Source organism: Macaca thibetana, chromosome 15 (genome assembly GCF_024542745.1).
Source record: "Macaca thibetana thibetana isolate TM-01 chromosome 15, ASM2454274v1, whole genome shotgun sequence".
NCBI lineage: Eukaryota > Metazoa > Chordata > Mammalia > Primates > Cercopithecidae > Macaca > Macaca thibetana.
Window position 1 is genome coordinate 47339273 of NC_065592.1, and position 22094 is coordinate 47361366.

The following is a 22094-nucleotide window of genomic DNA, read 5'->3' on the forward strand; positions in this document are numbered from 1 at the left end:
CTGTGGATCAAAAATATTCAAGTAAAAAGAAAAAAACAGTAAAAAAAAAGCAATAAAAAGATTTTGGTATCAGTGGGGGTTCCTGGAACTCCCCCCATGGATACTGAAGGACAACTGTAAATAATGGCTTATATATGAGACATATAATTACACATACATAAAACTATGTATACTTCTATATAAGCTATATATATTCACCTATATATGCGTATATACATGATGTCTTCAGAGAGTTAATAGGAGAAAAGACAACCATGATCAAGACATCAAAACCAAGACATCAAAAACAGAATGCTGGCCAAGCCCAGTGGATCACACCTGCAATCTTAACACTGTAGGAGGAATGCTTGAGCCCAGAGTTTGAGACCAGCCTGGGCAACATATTGAGACACCATCTCTATTAGAAAACAAGAACAAGCCACGTCTGGTGGCCCTGTAATCCTAGCACAATGTGAGGCTAAGCAGGTAGATGAATTGAGCTCAGGAGTTCGAGAACAGCCTGGCAACACAGCAAAACCCATCTCTACTAAAACTATAAAAATTAGCTGGGTGTGGTAGCAGGTGCCTATAGTCTCAGCTACTTAGGAGGCTGAAGTGGGAGAATCTCTTGAGCCCAGGAGGCAGAGGTTGCAGTAAGCTATAATCGTGCCACTGCACTCCAGCTTAGGCAGCAGAGCAAGAGCAGACCCTGTCTCAAAAAAAAAAAAGAAGCCACCTAAATTGAAAATAAGAGGCTGGGCACAGTAGCTCACACCTGTAATCATAGCACTGTGCATACTGGGGGCTGAGGTAAGAATATCGCTTGAGCCGAGGAGGTTGAGGCTGCAGTGAGCCTTGATCACACCCCTGCACTCCAGCCTAAGCAACAAAGCAAGATTCTGTCTCAAAAACAAAGGAAAAAAAAAGAGAAAAAGACTTTTTAATTAGAAGAATTAATTCAGACTGTTCTATATCCAGATAATGGGTGCTCCCAAAAAAAGATGAGGAAAAACATAGAGGAGAAAATATCATTGAAATAATTCAAGGAAATTTCCCAATGCTGAAAAACATGAGTTTAAAAGTACCTCAGCAATGTGAAATGTAAAAAATCAGGGACACAAAGAGAGTCCTGCAAACTTCCAGAAGAAAAAACTTTTCATATACCATGCACAGGATTTAGAACATCCTTGAATTTCAAACATCCCCTTTGGAACTAAAAACCCAATACAGTAATGTCCTCAAAATTCTAAAGCTACAGGATTTCCAATCTAGAATTCTATAACCAGCCAAGTAATTTCAAGAATAAAGTTAGAATAAAGCTTCAAAAAATTTACCTGCTAGGCACACTTCCTCAAGAATATCCTTTTTTTTCTTGAGACAGTCTTGCTCTGTCACCCAGGCTGGAGTGCAGTGGCATGATCTTGGCTCACTTTATTCTCTGCCTCCCAGGCTGAAGTGATTCTCCTGCCTCCGCCTCCCAAGTAGCTGGGTCTACAGGCACGCACCACCATGTCCAGCTAATTTTTTGTATTTTTAGTAGAGATGGGGCTTTGCCATGTTGGCCAGGCTGCCCTCAAACTCCTGACCTCAAGTGATCTGCCTGCCTCTGCCTCCCAAACTACTGGGATCATACGCATGAGGCACCATGCCCAGCAAAATATTCTAAAATTGACTGGGGTGATGACTGCACAACTCTGACTAAAAACCACTGAATTACAGTCATATGTTGCCTAATGACAGGAATATGTTCTGAGAAATGCATCATCAGGCAATTTCATCATTGTGTGAACATCATACAGCATGCTTACACAAAAATGGTATACTTGTACCTAGATGGTATAGGCTCCTACACATCTAGGCCATATGGTATAGCCTATTGCTCCTAGGCTTCAAACCTGTACAGCATGTTACTATACTGAATATTGTCTAGGGGAGTAGCTAGGATTATAAGTGCCTCCCACCACGCCCAGCTAATTCTTCTATATTTTCAGTAGAGACGGGGTTTCACCATGCTGGCTGGGCTGGTCTCAAACTGCTGACCTCAGGTGATCCGCCTGCCTCAGCCTCCCAGAAGTGCTGGGATTACAGGTGTGAGCCACAGTGCCCGGCTCACAATTCTTATACTACACAAACTTTTAAACTTTTTGACCTTTGAAACAACACTTAGCTTCTTAGCTTAAAACGAAATCACACTATACATATGTATACTCATATGTTTACTTTCTTCTACAAGCCTTTTTTAGAGAAAGGATCTCACTCTGTTGCCCAGGCTGGAGTACAGTAGTGCAATCATAGCTCACTGTAACCTCGAATTCCCAGGCTCAAATGATCCTCCCACCTCAGTCTCCTGAGTAGTTGGGACTACAGGTGCGTGCCACCAGGCCTGGCTGGTTTTTTTTTTTTTTTTTTTGTAGAAACGGGATCTCCCTATGTCACCCAGGCTGGTCTTGAACTCGTGGGCTCAAGTGATCCACACACCTCAGCCTCCCAAAGTGCTCAGATTACAGATGTAAGCCACTGTGCCTGGCCAACTCTGTCTCAAAAACAAACACTGTAAGGACTTATAAAGTTTCCTGCAACATTTTTTTGTATTAGGGAAAAGGCTTAAACGACTTAAGTGTCCAGCAATAGGAATGAAATACAACATATACACTACATGGCATTTAAAAACTACACTTAGGCCGGGCTCAGTGTCTCACGTCTATAATCTCAGCACTTTGGGAGGCTGAGGCGGGTGGATCACCTGAGGTCACCAGCTGAAGACCAACCTGACCAGTATGATGAAACCCTGTATCTACTAAAAATACAAAAATTCGCCAGGCATGGTGGTGGGCACCTGTAGTCCCAACTACTCGGGAGGCTGAGATAGGAGAATCACTTGAACCTGGGAGGTGGAGGTTGCAGTGAGCCAAGATCATGCCATTGAACTCCAGCCTGGGCAACAGAAAGAGATTCAGTCTCAAAAAAAAAACAACAACAACAAACTACACTTAGACATGCATGTTCTCTCATGAAAAGATAGCTAAAACATAATCGTATTAAATTTCAAAGCATATTACAAGACAGTTTATGTAACATGTTCCCAATATACGTATCTGGAAGAACAGAAAAAAGGAAATATTCATTACTCTGGGAAATGTGATCGTGGGTAATTTCTCTCAAAAATTTTTCTATTTGTTTATCTATATTTTCTCTTTTTTTTCTTTCTCCTGAGACAGAGTTTCGCTCTTGTTGCCCAGGCTGGAGTACAACGGCACGACCTAGGCTCACTGTAACCTCCACCTCCCAGGAACAAGCGATTCTCCTGCCTCAGCCTCCCGAGTAGCTGGGATTACAGGCATGTGTCACCATGGCCGGCTAATTTTGTATTTTTAGTAGAGGGGCTTCTCCACGTTGGCCAGGCTGGTCTCGAACTCCTGACCTCAGGTGATCCACCTGTTTCAGCCTCCCAAAGTGCTGGGATTACAGGCATGAGCCACCACGCCTGGTCTATATTTTCTAATTTTTATATAATGAATAGGTTTTATAAATATAATTAAATAGTAATATTTAACAGCTAATATCGTGACAAGGTCATGGAAGATGGTGGAGTAAGGAGCTCCAGGAAGGCCAGGCATGTGGCTCACGCCTGTAATCCCAACACTTTGGGAGGCCGAGGTGGGCAGATCACCTAAGGTCAGGAGTGTGAGACCAGCCTGACCAACACGGTGAAACCCGTCTCTACTAAAACTACAAAAAATTAGCTGGGTGTGGTGGTTCGTGCCTGTAATCGCAGCTACTCTACAGCTACTTGGGAGGCTGAGGCAGGAGAATTGCTTGAACCCGGGAGACAGAGGTTGCAGTGAGCTGAGACTGAGCCACCACACTCCAGCCTGGACAACAGAGCAAGACTCTGTCTCTAAAAAAAAAAAGAAGCTCCAAGAAACTGTCCCTTCACCTAAACAACCACTGAGCTGGTAGGAATTATCTAAGTAACTACTGTGGGACTCTACAGCCTATCAAACATTTACAGCATCCAACAGAGAACAGCATGATTCACAATAACCCAAAGGTGGGAACAACCCAAGCATCCATCAACAGATGCATTATACAAACAACGTTTGTTTGTATGTTATTCAGTCATTAAAAGGGATGAAATTCAGACACATGCTACAACATGGATGAATCTTGAGATAATTATACTAAGTGAAATAAAACAGACACAAAAGGACAAATATTTTATGACCCCACTTCTACAAGGTGCCCAGAATAAACAAATTCATAAAGACAGAAAGGAGAATTGAGATTATCAGCGAATGAAGGCAACGGGGAAAAATTAGTTACTGTTTAACGGCTTCAAACTTTCAGTCTGGAATGAAGAAGTTGTTTAGAAAATAGGTCATGATGCTGATTACACTTCACAGTGAATATACTTAATGTCATTGAACTGTACTCTTAAAAACGGTTAAAATGGTAATTATATGATTTACCACAATCAAAATAAAATGATATATCATAAAATGTATCTGAGAAGTGACAGATGTAGTTTAAATCCTTCTTTTCATATAATCTTCCATTACTTAGAGAACATATTTTATTTTAAGTAACGCTGAAGCTCTTGTAAGAAACCACCATATCAGCTGGGCACAGTGGCTCACGTCTGTAATGCCCCCACTTTGGGAGTCTGAGGCAGGCGGATCACCTGAGGTCAGGAGTGAGACCAACCTGGCCAACATGGTGAAACCCCGTCTCTACCAAAAACACAAAAATCAGCTAGGCGCATTGGCTCACGCCTGTAATCCCAGCACTTTGGGAGGTCAAGGCAGGTAGATCACGAGGTCAGGAGATCAAGACCATCCTGGCTAACATGGTGATACCCGTCTGTATTAAAAATAAAACAAAATTAGCCAGGTGTGGTGGCACGCGTTTGTAGTCCCAGCTACTCAGGAGGCTGAGGCAGGAGAATCACTTTGAACCCAGGAGGCAGAGGTTTCACTGACCTGAGATCATGCCACTGCACTCCAGCCTGGGCAATACAGCAAAATCCTGTATCAAAAAAGAAAAACCTCATAATTTTCAAATTAGTAGAATCCAAATTAGTGAGGACTCATTGTACCACACAAATAATAACTCTTAGTCCTCAGAGCCATTTTCCTCATATTTTAAGAAAAAAGAGTAACTTCACTTTGTACTCACACACACAAATATGATATAAAAACTGCCTTACTGTGGTCTTTTTCTTTAAAAAACTGAATGTGACTATACATTTACCAAAATTCATAGAACTATATAACTAAAAAGATTAATTTTAATGTATAAATTATACCTCCATAAACCTGACTACTTAAAACTATAATAGAATTTAATTAAAGTTTTGATTCTGCTGAGAGCATTAAAAAAAAAACCTTGAAAAAATTTAATTAAAGTTCAACCAAAGGGTATTAAATAATTTTTCTTTCTTTTTTTTTTGTTTTTTGTTTTTCGTTTTTGAGACAGAGTCTTGTTCTTCTTGCCCAGGCTGGAGTGCAATGGCACGATCTTGGCTCACCACAACCTCCGCCTCCCAGGTTGACACCATTCTCCTACCTCAGCCTCCCAAGTGGCTGGAACTACAGACGCTGGCCGCCACGTCCGGCTAATTTTTTTGTATTTTAGTAGAGACGGGGTTTCACCTTGTTAGCCAGGATGGTCTCGATCTCCTGACCTCATGATCTGCCCCTCTCAGTCTCCCAAAGTGCTGGGATTACAGGTGTGAGCCACCACGCCTGGCCGAAAAAAATTAATTAAAGTTCAACCAAAGGGTATTAAATAATTTTTTTTTTTTTTTTGAGACAGAGTTTTGCTCTTGTTGTCCAGGCTGGAGTACAATGGCGCAATCTCGGCTCACTGCAACCTCTGCTTCCCGGGTTCAAGTGATTCTCCTGCCTCAGCCTCCGAAGTAGCTGGGATTACAGGCACGCACCACCACGCCTGGCTAATTTTATAGTTTTTGGTAGAGATGGGGTTTCTCCATATGGTCAGGCTGGTCTCAAACTCCCAACCTCAGGTGATCCGCCCACCTCGGCCTCCCAAAGTGCTTGGATTACAGGCGTGAGCCACCACACCCGGTCTAAATAATTTGTTAATGATTGCTATCAATAATTCAATGAATCAAGCTTAATACCTGAGTTGCAGGTCGGGCACATATCACCTGAGTTCGGGAGTTCAAGATCAGCCTGACCAACATGAAGAAACCCCATCTCTACTAAAAATACAAAAAATTAACGGGGCATGGTGGCGCATGCCTGTAATCCCAGCTACTCGGGAAAGCTGAGGCAGTAGAATTGCTTGAACCCGGGAGGAGTAGGTTGCGGTGAGCTGAGATCCCGCCATCACACTCCAGCCTGGGCAACAAGAGCGAAACTTCGTCTCAAAAAAATAAAATAGGCCAGGTGCAGTGGCTCATGCCTGTAATCCCAAAACTTTGGGAGGCCGAGGCGGGCGGATCATGAGGTCAGGAGATCGAGACCATCTGGTTAACACGGTGAAACCCTGTCTCTACTAAAAATACAAAAAACTTATCCGGGCGTGTTGGCAGGCGCCTGTAGTCCCAGCTACTAGGGAGGCTGAGACAGGAGAATGGCGTGAACCCGGGAGGCAAAGCTTGCAGTGAGCTGAGATCGTACCACTGCACTCCAGCCTGGGTGACACAGCGAGACTCCATCTCAAAAACAAACAAATAAAATGAAATAAATAAAATAGAGTTCAAGACCAACCTGGCCAACATGGTGAAATCCCATCTGTACTAAAAATACAAAAATTAGCCAGGTGTGGTGGCGCATGCCTGTAATCCCAGCTACTCCAGAGGCTGAGGCAAGAGAACAGCTTGAACTTGGGAGGTGGAGATTGCAGTGAGGCAAGATGACGCCACTGCACTCCAGTCTGGGCGACAGAGCAAGACTCCGTATCTATCTATCAAACAAACACACACACAAACAAAAGTCTTAAGTCATATGAAGGAAATTATTCCTTTGAATAACAAAACTCTGGGGTTTTTTGTTTTGCCTTATTACATATATCAGGTATGATTACAAGTAAACTTAAAAATCTGTTTTTTAAGATTTAAGCCATTGTTTCTTTTTTCTTTCTAAAGATGGGGGTCTCACCACGTTGCTCAGTCAGTCTTGGAACTCCTGGGCTCAAGTGATCCACCAGCCTTGACCTCGAAAAGTGCTGGGATTACAGGTGTGAGGCACAACACTCAGCCACTAGTCTGTTTCTGTGAAGAACTATTACATATTTTCCAAGTTTTTATAACTTTGGCTATTCTCTTTTTTTTTTTTTTTTTTTTTTTTTTTTTTTTTTTGCTAGTTCAGTGAAACAGTGGGAATGAAGAAGGAACTAAGCAATCTGTAACTGGTTGTGATCAATAGGTTGTAAACACCACTGCACTCGGACCAGTCTACTCTACCAATTCTTAATATTATCTTATAAATGAAACCACACTTATTTCAGCAAGGTAGAAATCATTCAATGTTTAAAACCCAAATTACTATGTTTGCTACTAAATGAGCCACACAATCTGAATTATTTTATGGGACTTTTCCCTCAAATTAAATACCAGCTGCCCATGCAACAAATAAGCAAAGCAGATATCTTTTTTTTTTTTTTTCCTTTGAGAGGGAGTCTCATTCTGTCCCCCTGGCTGGACTGCAGTGGCCGATCTTGGCTCACTGCAACCTCCGCCTCCCAGGTTCAAGAGATTCTCCTGCCTCAGCCTCCAGAGTGGCTGGGATGAGAGGCACACAACACCACAACAGGCTAATTTTTGTATTTTCAGTAGAGATGGCATTTCACCATGTTGGTCAGGCTGGTCTTGAACTCCTGACCTCAGGTGATCTGTCCACCTTGACCTCCCAAAGTGCTGGGATTACAGGCATGAGCCAACGTGTCCAACCAGCAAAGCAGATATCTAAAGAATTATGAGGCCGGGTACAGTGGCTCACGCCTATAATCCCAGCACTTTGGGAGGTCAAGGCAGGTGGATCACCTGAGGTCAGGAGTTCGAGACCAGCCTGGACAACATAGTGAAACCCCACCTCTACCAAAATACAAAAATTGGCTGGGCATGGTGGCGTGCACCTGTAGTCCCACCTACTCAGGAGGCTAAGGCAGGAGAATCATTTGAATCCAAGAGGTGGAGGTTGCAGTGAGCCGAGATCACGCCACTGCACTCCAGCATGGGTGACAGGGCAAGAATTGGTCTCAAAAAAAAAAAAAAAAAAAAAAAAAAAGAGAATTATGAAACGTGGAAATACAAATACAGAATAAATCAACCAATTAAAACTACTGCACTGATTAGGCTAGGTGCAGTGGCTCACACCTGTAATTCCAACACTTTGGGAGGCCGAGGAGGGAGGATCACCAGAGGTCGGGAGTTCGAGACCAGCTTGACCAACATGGAGAAACCCCGTCTCTACTAATACAAAATCAGTCGGGCATGGTGGCGCATGCCTATAGTCACAGCTACTCAGGAGGCTGCGGCAGGAGAATCGCTTGAAAATCCAGGAGGCGGAGGTTGCGGTGAGCCGAGATCATGCCACTGCACTCCAGCCTGGGCAACTAGAGCAAAACTCTGTTCCAAAATATATATATATATATATATATTGCACTGATCTAAAGATGCTGTAATAGAGGTTAAAAAATACCACTCACTAGACTCAAATGAGAAAACTGCAAAGAATGTTTCCCTAAGCTTAGGTTTCCTCTATGGTGCTTAAACATACTTGGAAAATATCAAGGCATTATTATTTTAAAAGCATAAACCAATATTGTATTGAGAAATTTAACTTCCTGTATCATCTCTCACTTTCAGAGGTATTATATCATCATTTCTCATCGCAAAACCAACCTTTTATAGAAACAGATTTTGGGGGTCCCCATGAAGTTTTGTGGATGTTTTGCATAGAGGTGAAGTCTAGGCGTTTAGAGTACCCATCATCCAAAGGGTATACATTGTATCCATTAGGTAATTTCTCATCACTTAGGCTGCCTCCATTCTCCCACCTTTGAATATCCAATGTCTCCAAAACCAAATTCTTAGACTTACATTTTTCTCAATATTGGCACCATTCCCACTCTCCCCTTAAAGTAATGTTAAAGTTGCTATTAAAGAAATCAATTTGCTAATAAAAAGGCTTTCTGAAATATGATTTATCATTCTCTTATTCAAGTAATCCAGAATTTTTTAAAAATCTATTTTTTTCGTGTGGATTTAACAGACAAAAGGCCAGGCGTGGTGACTCACACCTATAATCCCAGCACTTTGCGAGGCCAAGGAAGGCAGATCACTTGAGGTAAGGAGTTCAATCCCAGCCTGGCCAACATGGTGAAACCCTGTCTCTACTAAAAATACAAAAATCAGGCCAGGGGTGGTGGCTCACGCCTATAATCCCAGCACTTTGGGAAGCTGAGGCAGGCAGATCACCTGAGATCAGGAATTCAAGACGAGCCTGGCCAACCGGGTGAAACCCCATCTCTACTGAAAATACAAAAAATTATCCGGGCATGGTGGCACACTCCTGTAATCCCAGGTACTCAGGAGGCTGAGACGGGAGAATCACTTGAACCTGGGAGACGGAGGCTGTAGTGAGCCAAGATTGTGCCATTGCACTCTAGCCAGGGCAACAAGAGCAAAACTCCATCTCAAAACAAAATAATAGTAATACAAAAATTAACTGGGCATGGTGGCACATGCCTGTAATCCCAGCTACTCGGGAGGCTGAGCCAGGAGAATTGCTTAAACCAAGGAGGTGGACGGGCGCGGTGGCTCAAGCCTGTAATCCCAGCACTTTGGGAGGCCGTGAGTCAAGCTCGTGCTGCTGCACTCCAGCCTGGGCAACAGAGAGACTGAATCTCAAAAATAAATAAATAAATAAAAAAAAAAAAAAAAAAAAAAAAAAAAAAAAAAAAAAAAAAACCAAGGAGGTGGAGGTTGCAGTGAGTCAAGCTCGTGCTGCTGCACTCCAGCCTTAGCCCAGCGTGGTGGCACATGCCTGTAGTCCCAGCTACTTGGGAGGCTGAGGCAGGAGAACTGAATGAACCCAGGAGGCAGAGGTTGCAGTGAGAGAGCCAAGATCACTCCACTGCACTCCAGCCTGCGTGACAGAGTGAGACTGTGACTGCAAAAAAAAAAAAAAAAAAAACTGAAGTCATCAAAATTTAAAATAGTTCCTTGTAAAACACTCCGTAAGTCTGATTTTAATTTTTTTTTTTTTTTTTTTTGAGACAGAGTCTCACTCTGTTGCCCAGGCTAGTGTGCAATGGTGGGATCTCGGCTCACTGCAACCTCAACTTCCCAGGTTCAAGCGATTCTTCTGCCTCAGCCTCCCGTGTAACTGGGATTATAGGCATGAGCCACCACAACCGGCTGATTTTGTATTTTCAGTAGAGACGGGGTTTCACCATGTTGGTCAGGCTGGTCTTGAACTCCTGACCTCAGATGATCCACCACCCTTAGCCTCCCAAAGTCCTAGGACTACAGACATGAGCCACCGCGCCCAGCCTAATTTTTAATTTTATGTTATTAATTTATTTTATTTATTTTTTTTTTGAGAGGGAGTCTTGCTATGTCGCCCAGGCTGGAGTGCAGTGGCACGATCTGGGCTCACTGCAACCTCTGCCTCCCAGGTTCAAGCGATTCTCCTGCCTCAGCCTCCTGAGTAGCTGAGATTACAGGCATGTGCCACACACCGGCTAATTTTTGTATTTTTAGTAGAGACGGGGTTTCACCATGTTGGTGAGGCTGATCTCGAACTCCTGACCTCGTGATCTGCCCACCTTGGCCTCCCAAAGCACTGGGATTACAAGTGTGAGCCACCAAGCCCGGCCTAATTTTGTATTTTTTGTACAGATAGGGTTTCACCATGTTGGTCAGGCTGGTCTCGAACTCCTGATCTCAGGTAATCCGCCTACCTCAGCCTCCCAAAGTGCTGGGATTACAGGCATGGGCCACCACACTGAGCCAAATTTAATTTTTAATTTAATTTTATTAATTTTTTTTTGAGATGGAATTTCACTCTTGTTGCCCAGGCTGGAGTGCAATGGCACAGTCTCAGCTCACTGCAACTTCCACCTCCCACACTCAAACAATTCTCCTGCCTGAGCCTCCCAAGTAGCTGGGATTTCAGCCACATGCCACCACGCATGGCTAATTTTTGTATTTTCAGTTGAAACAGGGTTTCGCCGTGTTGACCAGGCTGGTGTCGGGTGATTTGCCTGTCTTGGCCTCCCAAAGTGCTGGGATTACAGGCGTGAGCCACCGCGCCCAGCCTATTTTATTTATTTATTTATTTTTTATTTATTTATTTTTTTTTTCTGAGACGGAGTCTTGCTCTGTCGCCCAGGCTGGAGTGCAGTGGACGGATCTCAGCTCACTGCAAGCTCCGCCTCCCGGGTTCATGCCATTCTCCTGCCTCAGCCTCCCGAGTAGCTGGGACTACAGGCGCCGCCACCTCGCCTGGCTAATTTTTTGTATTTTTTTTTTTAGTAGAGACGGGGTTTCACCGTGTTAGCCAAGATGCTCTCAATCTCCTGATCTTGTGATCCAACCGTCTCAGCCTCCCAAAGTGCTGGGATTACAGGCTTGTATTTATTTTTAATTTAACTTATTTATTTTTGAGACTGAGTCTTAGCTCTGTCACCCAGCTAGAGTACAGTGGCATGCTCATGGCTCACTGCAGCCTCGACCTCCCAGGCTCAAGTGATCCCCCCACCTCAACTCAACCTTCTAAGTAGCTGAGACCAAAGACACAAACTACCATGCTTGGCTAATTTTTTTTTCTTATTTGAACAGAGTCAAAAAATAATAATAATAAGACAATAACCAAAACTTTTTTTTTTTTTTTTTTGAGGCAGAGTCTCACTGTCGCCCAGGCTGGAGTACAGTGGCGCAATCTCGGCTCACTGCAACCTCCGCTTCCTGGGTTCAAGCGATTTTCCTGGGCTCAAGAGATTCTCCTGCCTCAGTCTCTCGGATAGCTGGGACTACAGGCTCACGACACCATGCCTGGCTAATTTTTGGATTTTTAGTAGCTATGAGGTTTCACTATGCTGGCCAGGCCAGTCTCAAACTTCTGAGCTCAGGTGATCTGCCCGCCTCTGCCTCCCAAAGTGCTGAAATTATAATCGTGAGCCACTGCACCCACCCAATAACCAAAACGTTTTAAAAGTATTTGTTACTAAATCAAACAAAGGTGTTTAAAGTAGACTATTTACTTTCCTTTTTTTTTAGGGGGAGGGGGACAGAGTCTCGCTCTGTCACCCAGACTGGAGTACAGTGGCATGATCTCAGTTCACTGCAACCTCCGCCTCCTGGGTTCAAGTCATTCTCCTGTTTCAGCCTCCCAGGTAGCTGGAACTACAGGCATGTGCTACCACGCCTGGCTAATTTTTTGTATTTTTAGTAGCTACGGGGTTTCACCGTGTTAGCCAGAATGGTCTCAATCTCCTGACCTCATGATCCACCTGCCTCGGCCTCTCAAAGTGCTGGGATTACAAGTGTGAGCCACCATGCCTGGCCACTTTGCATCTTAAATACATATTCCAACACCTGAATTTTCCAATTATCATGTGGAAGATCATTTAAATAACATCAAACCTGGTGATGTGAACTAAATTTAGCTTTTCAACTTAGTATCTATCATTGCATTCACTCCAGAGTCAATTCATTTTGAGGTATATAAGCATAATCTCTGAATAACAATTCCTCACTGAATAAAGTTGATATTAACACAACCAAAGAGGTTCCATTTTACTCACGCATCTTCTGTAGGAATTTTTTTTTTTTTTTTTTTTTTTTGAGACAGAGTCCCGTTCTGTGGCTCAGGTTGGAGTGCAGTGGCACAAGATTTCGGCCCACTGCAAACCTGCACCTCCTGGGTTCAAGCGATTCTCCTGCCTCAGCCTCCCGAGTAGCTGCGACTACAGGCACAAGCCACCACACCCAGCTAATTTTTCTATTTTTAGTAGAGACAGGGTTTCACCATATTGACTGTGCTGGTCCTGAACGCCTGACCTCAAGTGATCTGCCCATCTCAGCCTCCCAAAAGTGCTGGGATTACAGGCGTGAGCCACTGAGCCCAGCCAGCTCAGATATATCTGTAGTTGTATGTGAAGCAGTTCAAAAGAAATTCAGAAACAAAAAAGAATTAAACCTTTTCAATATAATCTTTAAGCAAGATGGAAATCTGTAGTCCTAAACTCTGAATTCATACCTCTTCCTCACTGTTATTTTTCCATAACTAGATTGTCAGAGGTAGACTAATTTGCTGGATAGTCTCCTTTTTCTCACTTGTCTACAACTGACCACTAATACTAAGTTGGAAAGATGAAACAGAACATTTTACCATTACAGATAGTGGTTGCGTTGAAAAATGGTCTAACTGGCCTTAAAGCTTTAAAAGCTTTGCTTTTGGACAGGCGTGGGGGCTCACGCCTATAATCCCAGCACTTTGGGAGGCCGATGTGGGTGGATTACCTGAGGTCAGGAGTTTGAGACTAGGCTGACCAACCTGGTGAAATCCCATCTCTACTAAAAATACAAAAATTAGCTGGGTGTGGTGGCACACGCCTGTAGTCCCAGCTACTCAGGAGGCTGAGGAGGAGAATCGCTTGAACCTGGGAGACAGAGGTTGTGGTGAGCCAAGACTGCACCACTGCGCTTCAGCCTGGGTGACAGAGAGACTCCGTCTCAAAAAACGAAAAGAAAAATCTTTGCTTTTATTTGCCATTTGCAACTGCACCAGTAACGTCCACACCTCACATTTCTGTATTTTAAAGTCTGTAAAAAGATTTTTATAAAGATCATTCTTTCTGTTTTTTTTTTTTCTGCTGTTTGCCTCCCAAAGTGCTGGGATTACAGGCATGAGCCACCATGCCTGGCCGATCACTTAAAAGTTCTAAGGTTATCACTGTCCCAATACTTCCACTTACTATCCTTAAGGAAGTGACTTTTCCTACAATTTGCTTTTCCTTTAATGAGTACTCAATAAAAACTTTTCCTGACACAAAAGGTAACAAAAGGAGAATCAATGCAGAGTATTAATTAGGACCTAAATCCTTCATTCCAGGAAGAAATAATCCTTATTTTAGCAAATCTAAGAAATTGAAACTGCCATTTAAAAAAAAATTTACCAAAAGATTTCAATGAAACGGTCTCTCACAACTAGGTTATAAGTACCACTTGGCTGATGGCAATTATAAGACTTTATGGATTCTGAGAAAATTTTTTTTTTTTTTTTTGAGACAGAGACTCACTGTTGCACAGGCTAGAGTGCACTGGTGTGATCTACGCTCACTGCAGCCTCCACCTCCTGGGTTCAAGCGATTCTCCTGCCTCAGCCTTCCAAGTAGCTGGGACTGCAGGTACGCACCATCACACCGGCTAATTTTTGTATTTTTAGTAGAGACGGGGTTTTATCATGTTGGCCAGGCTGGTCTTGAACTCCTGACATCAGGCGATCCACCCGCCTCGGCCTCCCAAAGTGCTGGGATTACAGGCATGAGCCACCATACCTGGCCATCTAAGAAATTTCTTAATCAGCCGGGTGCGGTGGCTCACACCTGTAATCCCAGCACTTTGGGAGGCTGAGGCAGGCGGATCATGAGGTCAGGAGATCAAGATCATCCTGGCTAACACGGTGAAACCCCGTCTCTACTAAAAATACAAAAAATTAGCCAGGCATGGTGGCGGGTGCCCGTAGTCCCAGCTACTCAGAAAGCTGAGGCAGAAAAATGGCGTGAACCCAGAAGGCGGAGGATGCAGTCAGCCAAGATCACGCCACTGCACTCCAGCCTGGGCGACAGAGCAAGACTCCACCTCAAAAAAAAAAAGAAAGAAATTTCTTAATCCAAAAGAAGTTAAAAGGTAGAAAAATATGCATCTTGTAAACAACTAAGCAGGATAAAAGCATATTCTGTGAAAAATTAAGGTATCATATTTGGTTTGAAAAATTTTCTGAGAAACAACAAACAGTGAAACTTCATTTAGTTTCCAAAACCCTTAAACCTTAACTGTGTTTCCATTTATATAACATTGCCTTAGTTCACCCAGCACTCAAGACAACTTCATCTTCCAGAAAAAGACACAGTTAAATGCCCTAAGAGGTAGTTTCAAAGTTAACTGAGAGAAATGGGGGAATAAAAGAGCATTTGTTTTATAATTTTAAAAGAGCTGTTTAAAAATGTCTTTAAGTTGCCTAAATACCTTAAAAGAAGATTCTTAGCTTATCGGCAGTAAACCCTCTGAAAAAATACATAAAATTAGTTTACGTGTGCCCATTTTCTCTGAGAAATTTCTTCAATTTCTCAAAGGAATCCCTGTCTCAAAAAGGCAAACAATCATTTTCCTAAAAAATTTTTTTCAACCAGGCGCAATGGCTCACGCTTGTAATCCCAGCACTTTGGGAGGCCAAGGCGGGTGGATCACCTGAGGTCAGGAGTTTGAGACCAGCCTGGACAACATAGTGAAACCCTGTTTCCATGAAAAATACAAAAATTAGCCAGGTGTGCTGGCGCACACCTGTAATCCCAGCTACTCGGGAGGCTAAGGCAGAAGAACTGCTTGAACCCGGGAGGCAGAGGTTGCAGTGAGCCAAGATCGCACCACTGCACTTCAGCCTGCGCAACAGAGTAAGACGCTATCTATGAAAAATAAAAAAATTTTTTTCAAGTATATTTTACCAATTAAAAAGTCATAAAATAGGCTGGGTGCAATGGCTCAGACCTATAATTCACAGTGCTTTGGGAGGCTGAGGGGGGAGGATTACTTGAGCCCAAGAGTTCAAGACAAGCCTGGACAATATAGTGAGACTCTGTCTCTAAAATAATAATAATAGGCTGGGCACATTGGCTCACATCTGTAATCCCAGCACTTTGGGAGGCCGAGGTGGGCAGATGACTTGAGGCCAGGAGTTCAAGACCAGCCTGGCCAACATGGCAAAAACCCCGTCTCTACTAAAAATTAGAAAATTAGCCAGGCATGGTGGCACACACCTGTAATCCCAGCTACTTGGGAGGCTGAGGCACCAGAATTGCTTGAACACAGGAGGTGGAGGTTGCAGTGAGCCAAAATCGCACCACCACACTCCAGCCTGAGCAACAGAGCGAGACTCTGTTGAGGAGAAAAAAAAAAAAAAAAAAATTAAGAAGAAGAAAAAGAAAAAAAGAAACAAAATATCTAAATGACATTGCCAGACCTAGGCTAAGTCTGTCTTGTTTTTTTAAGGGGGAAGAGGGATGGCAAAAAACAGATTCATTCATTGCAGAACAAATGAAGCATAGGAAATAATGCATATTCTCTTATAAAAAAAAAAGTATCTGGCTGGGTGTGGTAGCTCATATCTGTAATACCAGCACTTTGGGAGGCCAAGGTGGGAGGACTGTTTGAAGTCAGGAGTTTGAGACCAGCCTGGCCTATGAGACCCTTTATGTACACACAAAAAAATTTTTTTAATTAAAACAAGTGTGGTACACACCTGCAGTCCCAGTTACTCAGGAGGGTGAGGCAAGAGGATCCCTTGAGCCCAAGTGTTTCAGGTTGCAGTGAGCTATTATCACACCACTGCACTCCAGCCTGGGCAAGAGTGAGACCCTATCTCTTAAAAAAAAAAAAAAGTTTTGAAGACTTTCTTTAAGTGTAGACTTAAAGTAGTGTAGACTCGGCGTGGTGGCTCAGGCCTGTAATCCCAGCACTTTGGGAGGCCAAGTGGGCGGGATCACCTGAGGTTGGGAGTTCAAGTCCAGCCTGACCAACATGGAGAAACCTCGTCTCTACCAAAAATACAAAATTAGCTGGGCATGGTGGCGCATGCCTGTAATCCCATCTACTCGGGAGGCTGAGGCAGGAGAAATCGCTTAAGCCCAGGAGGCAGAGACTGCAGGGAGCCGAGATCGCTCCATTGCACTCCAGCCTGGGCATTAAGAGCAAAATTGTCTCAAAAAAAAAAAATATATATATATATATACACACACACACACACACACGTACACACACATAGATATATGTATATATTTGAGTCTAATAAAGATGTTCCTAATAAGGAAAACTTTAAGTATGTAACAAATACTTTCTAAATTATCAGGTTGGAGTTTTCTAAAAATGGAACACACCTATATTTCATTATCTCAATCAAATTATTTAATAAAATCAAAACTATAAAAAGTTGGTCAGGAGTGGTGGCTCAGGCCTCTAACTGCGATTACATTTTGAGAGGCTGAGATGGGCAGATCACTTAAGGTCAGGGGTCCAAGACCAGCCTGGCCAACATGGCGAAACTCCGTCTCTACTAAAACTACAAAAAGAATTAGCCAGGTTTCATGGCACACGCCTGTAATCCCAGCTACTCAGGAGGCTAAGGCAGGAGAATCACTTGAACCCAGGAGGCAGAGGTTAGAGTGAGCCAAGATCGTGCCACTGCACTCCAGCCTGGCAACAGAGTGAGACTCCGTCTCAAAAAAAGTTGTTGTGCATATCATAAAAGAGGCACTCTTTCTGACTCTAGACTCACTGCTATAATGCTTTAGATAAATAATGCAAAAGTTCTAAGGAGGTTCAGTACTAAAACACCCACACTAAGCTACAATCCTTAGCAGGAGTTATTTGAAAATACAGTTCCAGCCGGGCATGGTGGCTCACATAGGTAAACCCAGCACTTTGGGTGGCTGAGAAGGGAGGATCCCTTGAACCCAGGAGTTTGAGACCAGCCTGGACAAAACAGTGAGACCCCACCTGACTTAACAAATACTGAAGAAAAAAAAAAATTAGCCGGGCGTAGTCACGCCTGTAGTCCCAGCCACTCAGGGGGCTGAGGTGGGAGGACTGCTTGAGCCTAGGAGGTGGAAGCTGCAGTGAGCCATGATCACACCACTGTACCCCAAACTGAGTGACAGAGCAAGACCCTGAAAAAGTTCCTTTCAAAAGAAAAGGGGTGAACTTGTTAAAAGTCTTCATTAGCTACTGACTTGACCAACAATTTATTTTTCTAGTAACAATAAAATTCCGATTTGCTCCATGGTAGCAAAATAAGAAACTAGACAAAAAGATAGTAAGGCCAAAAAAGATTGTATAGTATTCAGAATGGACAGAAGAAAACTATCTTTGCTCATTCTATATCTATATGGCCCAAAGCTAAGAATCACACAGATTGGAGATATTAAATAAGCAAAAGCAGGATGAATCAAAAAAGTATGTGAAATACAGGTCTCACAAATCTCCAACGCAGATCCTGTGATTAAGAGACAAGAGCCAACTATTTCAGAGTGAAAAAGATCAGTTAGAAACCTTTTCATAAATATAAAAGTTAAAGGAGTTACGGTATGAAAAATGTAAAGAATGACTGGCAGTCCCACTGCCTTCACAAATGACTATGCCAAAAAGGGAAAAGAGTTTAACTTGAAAATAAATGGTACTAAATATTCAAGGACTAACATTTAATAAGGGAGAAGAGTAGTATGGTAGGGAAAGCTTTGTGCCAACTTTTAACTGCAGCTGTAGTGAAACACACTAAAAGCCTTGTCCTAAGACAAAAGCAATGGTTTTAAACATATCCCCAGTATTAACTGTTCATGACCATAAATTTGCCTTTTTCTAATGAAGGACTAACGGGATAAAAGGCCATATAATAAGGGAAAAAGTAGTAGAAAATAAAATCGAACAAACTTCTCACACAAGACTAAACCACGAAACCTGTTTACAAATTTTCAAACATGTCAGAATTAAAGGTAAAAAGACTCAAAGCTTAAGAAATCTAACGTCGCAAAGCAGGAGATTAAATCGTTCTTTTTAAATAAGGACTGAAGTTCAGAAGCATTTAATTTAAATAAGTGTATGAACACAAGGAATCCTTCCATACTACCTATTTCGAACGGACAGGGTTCTCCACACTCCTTTCCCAGACTTACACACAAATATTACAATTTGCAACCCATTATTTTCTCTCATGTACAAGTTTTTTTTTTTTTCTGTTGTTTTTAACTGTATTGGAGTGAGATTATTCTAACTAGTAACCATTTATTTACTTTAAATATCGGTTGTACCAAACAATGACATTTTTTGGAAAGTAAACTTTATTCCACTAACATTAGCCAGCAGATTTTGCTAAACAATGCTTTGTCAGAAAAGGCATCATGGCCGGGCCGGTGGCTCACGCCTGTAATCCCAGCACTTTGGGAGGCCAAGGTGGGCTGATCACAGGGTCAGGAGTTCAAGACCAGCCTGGCCAATATGGTGAAACCCCATCTCTACTAAAATACAAAAATTAGCTGGGCATGGTGGTGTGCACCTGTAGTCCCAGCTGCTTGGGAGGCTGAGGCAGGAGAATCGCTTGAACCTGGGAGGCAGTGGTTGCACTGAGACAAGATCACACCACTGCACTCCAGCCAGGGTGACAGAGCAAGACTCAGTCTCAAAAAAAAAAAAAAAGAAAGGCATCACATAGATTCAATTTTGTACAACTCATTTTTCCAGTATGCATAAAAATTTATATCTGACAACAGAGAATATGCTTAACATAAACACAGCAATACCTTTCCACTTTGTTACTAATAACTTGCACGTTTTCTTAGAAATTTTAAATACCTCCATCTGAAAAGTATAGGGTAGGCTGACCACAAAAGATGAAGCCTAACAGTCGGTAGGGGTACCGCACTTACATAATATTCTAAAAACGTGCTTTTTCTAAGTATTCAGTGACTATCACAGTAGCGAATATTAAACATTCCTGTATAAATCCCATCTCCTATAAAGTTGACCTAATTTCAAGCATAAAACTGAGGTTTCCACCTTTAGAAGGGTAGAAAACAAGAGTTAAGTAATTGGGTAGTCCTAAAAATACACATCACAACTACATGACTAAGATACTCATTTAAAACTTGTGCCAAGATAACCCCTCCCTTCCAAACTAAAATTGACTCACTGGCCTATTTTACTTAATTTTGGAAATAAAAAAATAAAACTAAATGGATTCCTAAGCACTCATTTCCTCTGTCTCTGCCCGCATCATTTAAAACATTCAAACTTTCAATCTGTGATTCCTCCCTGCAAAAACACTCAAGTAAAAACAAAACAAAACAAACACTCATTATCTCCAGGTTAACTACCTTGGAGTTAAAAAAAAAAAAAAAAAAACATTAGATTCTAGAATAACCACTGTTCTAAAACCATATGAAACAATAGAAACAATGTCTGTGGTCGCTAAGCAAACATATATCCCACCCAGAGAAGCGATCTCGCCTCAGATACTTGTCACCTGTGAGACCACCCCTTTAGCTAGAGTTAACCACTTGAGAAGGTTTCAATTTTGTCTCTGAAAGTGGGAAGCTATCAATCTCCCTACATGACTCGTTCCACCCTCTGTGGATATTTCTACCTGTAGAAAAAAAGGCTGGCAAACTTGGTGGCACGGTGAGGACAAAGGGCATTTTGAAAGAACCAGTGACTGAGGTAAGCAGAGAATGTGAACGGAAAGAGGGTTAAAGTTCCCCCAAAAGGATAATGACAAGACGACGCGGGCACCCCTTTTTTTTTAACCACCCCTAGGGTCCCATTCTTCACCACCACCCATTGGAATGCAAAGTTGGCACTACTACTACCCAAGAAGTCCAACAAATCCTCAAAATGTCAGGGCACTCGGCAGCTTCTTAAATGACAAGCTGGTGCCCCTCCCCCACCCTCACCCCCACCCCCCAAAAAAGAAAAGTCCAATCCAGTCGGTGCAGGTCACCCTGCCCTCTGGGGCAGTTCCAGCCTGCGCAGGGAGGGGTTCCGACGGGAGGACGAGAAAGCACAGACAGACCACCGCTCTTTCCACCCGCCCTCAGCTGGGGAAACAAAGACGGCCTCCTGCGCCTGTAGCCACTACCCTAACCAGAGAGAGACTCTCCGATTTCCCGGTGCAGCCTGCCCTCCCGCCCTCGCCCGCGCCCCCGCCCCCATGACAAAGAAAAGGCACTCGGCGAGCAAGGCCTTCCTGCCTCCACGGATGGGGGAGGGGGCTGCCGGGGTGAGGAGCCCCCTCCACTGGCCCGTGCTCATACTCCTGGTCCCAGGAACGGCAGAAAGCGGCGGGGAGCCGGAGGCCTCGGCCGCGGAGGCAGGGTCCGGGAGCGGGGGTGAGGGTACCTTGAAGTAGCCGCCTTCGTAGAGGGTGTTAGGGGGCCCGAAGATGGCCACCTCCCAGTTGTAGAGGTCGGACTCGTCCACCAGGGTGATCCGGAAGCCCTCCACCGGTTCCTCCTGCAGGGATTTCAGCTCGAGCATCAGGGCCTTCTGCGAGCTGGTCATCTGCTGCTGGGCCATCGCGGCGGCGGCGGCGGCGGCGGCGCCGGGCCCGGGCCCCAGTCCTCACGCACCGGCCGGGCCGGACCAGGCCCCTCCCCTCCGCTTGCCCTCGGGCCGGGCCGCACCGGGCCCCGGTCTTCACACACCCGGCGGGCCGGACCAGGCCCCACACGGCCCGTGGGCCCGCCCGCGGTCCTCCTCACACACGACGCGGGCCGGGCCGGGCCCTTCTCCTCACACTCGGGCCAGGCGAGAGGAGAGGTCGAGGGAGTTAGGGGAATTCGCTCCGGGTCCCGGTCCCGGTCCTCCCCCCCCCAGGAGGGGGGCCTCAACTTTGGGGGGGGGGAGAGGAGGTGGAAGCGGAGGAAGGCGGCGGAGGGCCGGCGATGGTGAAGGGAGGGGGCCGGGCCGGCCCGGGAACGCCGCGCTCGCTCGCCCTCTCGTTCTCTTCGGGGGCCGTAGGGACCGGAGGGCGCGCGGGGCTGGAGGGGGTGGGGGGAGAGCGGCGTGCGGGGGTCTCGCGGCGGTGGCGGCGGCGGCTGCGCGGGGGGAGGGGCGACGGCGGAGGAGGAGGAGGAGAGCGAGAGCGCCTCGCGCCGCGGGAGCTACGGAGCCGAGAAGCAGGGAGGGAGGGAGGGAGGGAGAGAGGGAGGAGGGGCGCACGCCGGGAGCTGGGCGGCTCTCAGCGGCTGGCGACCCGACGCGCGTGCGCGCGCCCCTCCCTCCCCTCCCCCCACCGTGCCTGGCTCTCCTGCACTACCACCTCCTCCTCCTCCTCCTCCTCCTCCCCCCGCTTCCACGCCTCTTGGCCTCCCGCGCG

At 44.6% G+C, this 22094-nt stretch overlaps 1 protein-coding gene and 1 long non-coding RNA gene across 3 annotated transcripts in view; both read right to left on the reverse strand.

Moving 5' to 3' along the window:
* Nucleotides 1-21892, reverse strand: part of UBE2R2 (ubiquitin conjugating enzyme E2 R2) — a 115733-nt gene extending 93841 nt beyond the window's left edge. For both annotated transcript variants that reach the window (XM_050760827.1, XM_050760826.1), the window contains exon 1: nt 21116-21892. In XM_050760827.1, the coding sequence (XP_050616784.1) occupies nt 21116-21292 (177 nt within the window). In that variant the 5' untranslated portion in view covers nt 21293-21892. The remainder of the gene's footprint in view (nt 1-21115) is intronic.
* On the reverse strand, nt 3167-21102 carry LOC126937446 (uncharacterized). The gene is made up of 2 exons (XR_007719725.1): nt 15897-21102; nt 3167-3649 (listed from the first exon to the last, which is right to left on the reverse strand). It is a non-coding gene; the product is annotated as an uncharacterized LOC126937446 (long non-coding RNA).
* Nucleotides 21893-22094: the final 202 nt, after the last annotated feature.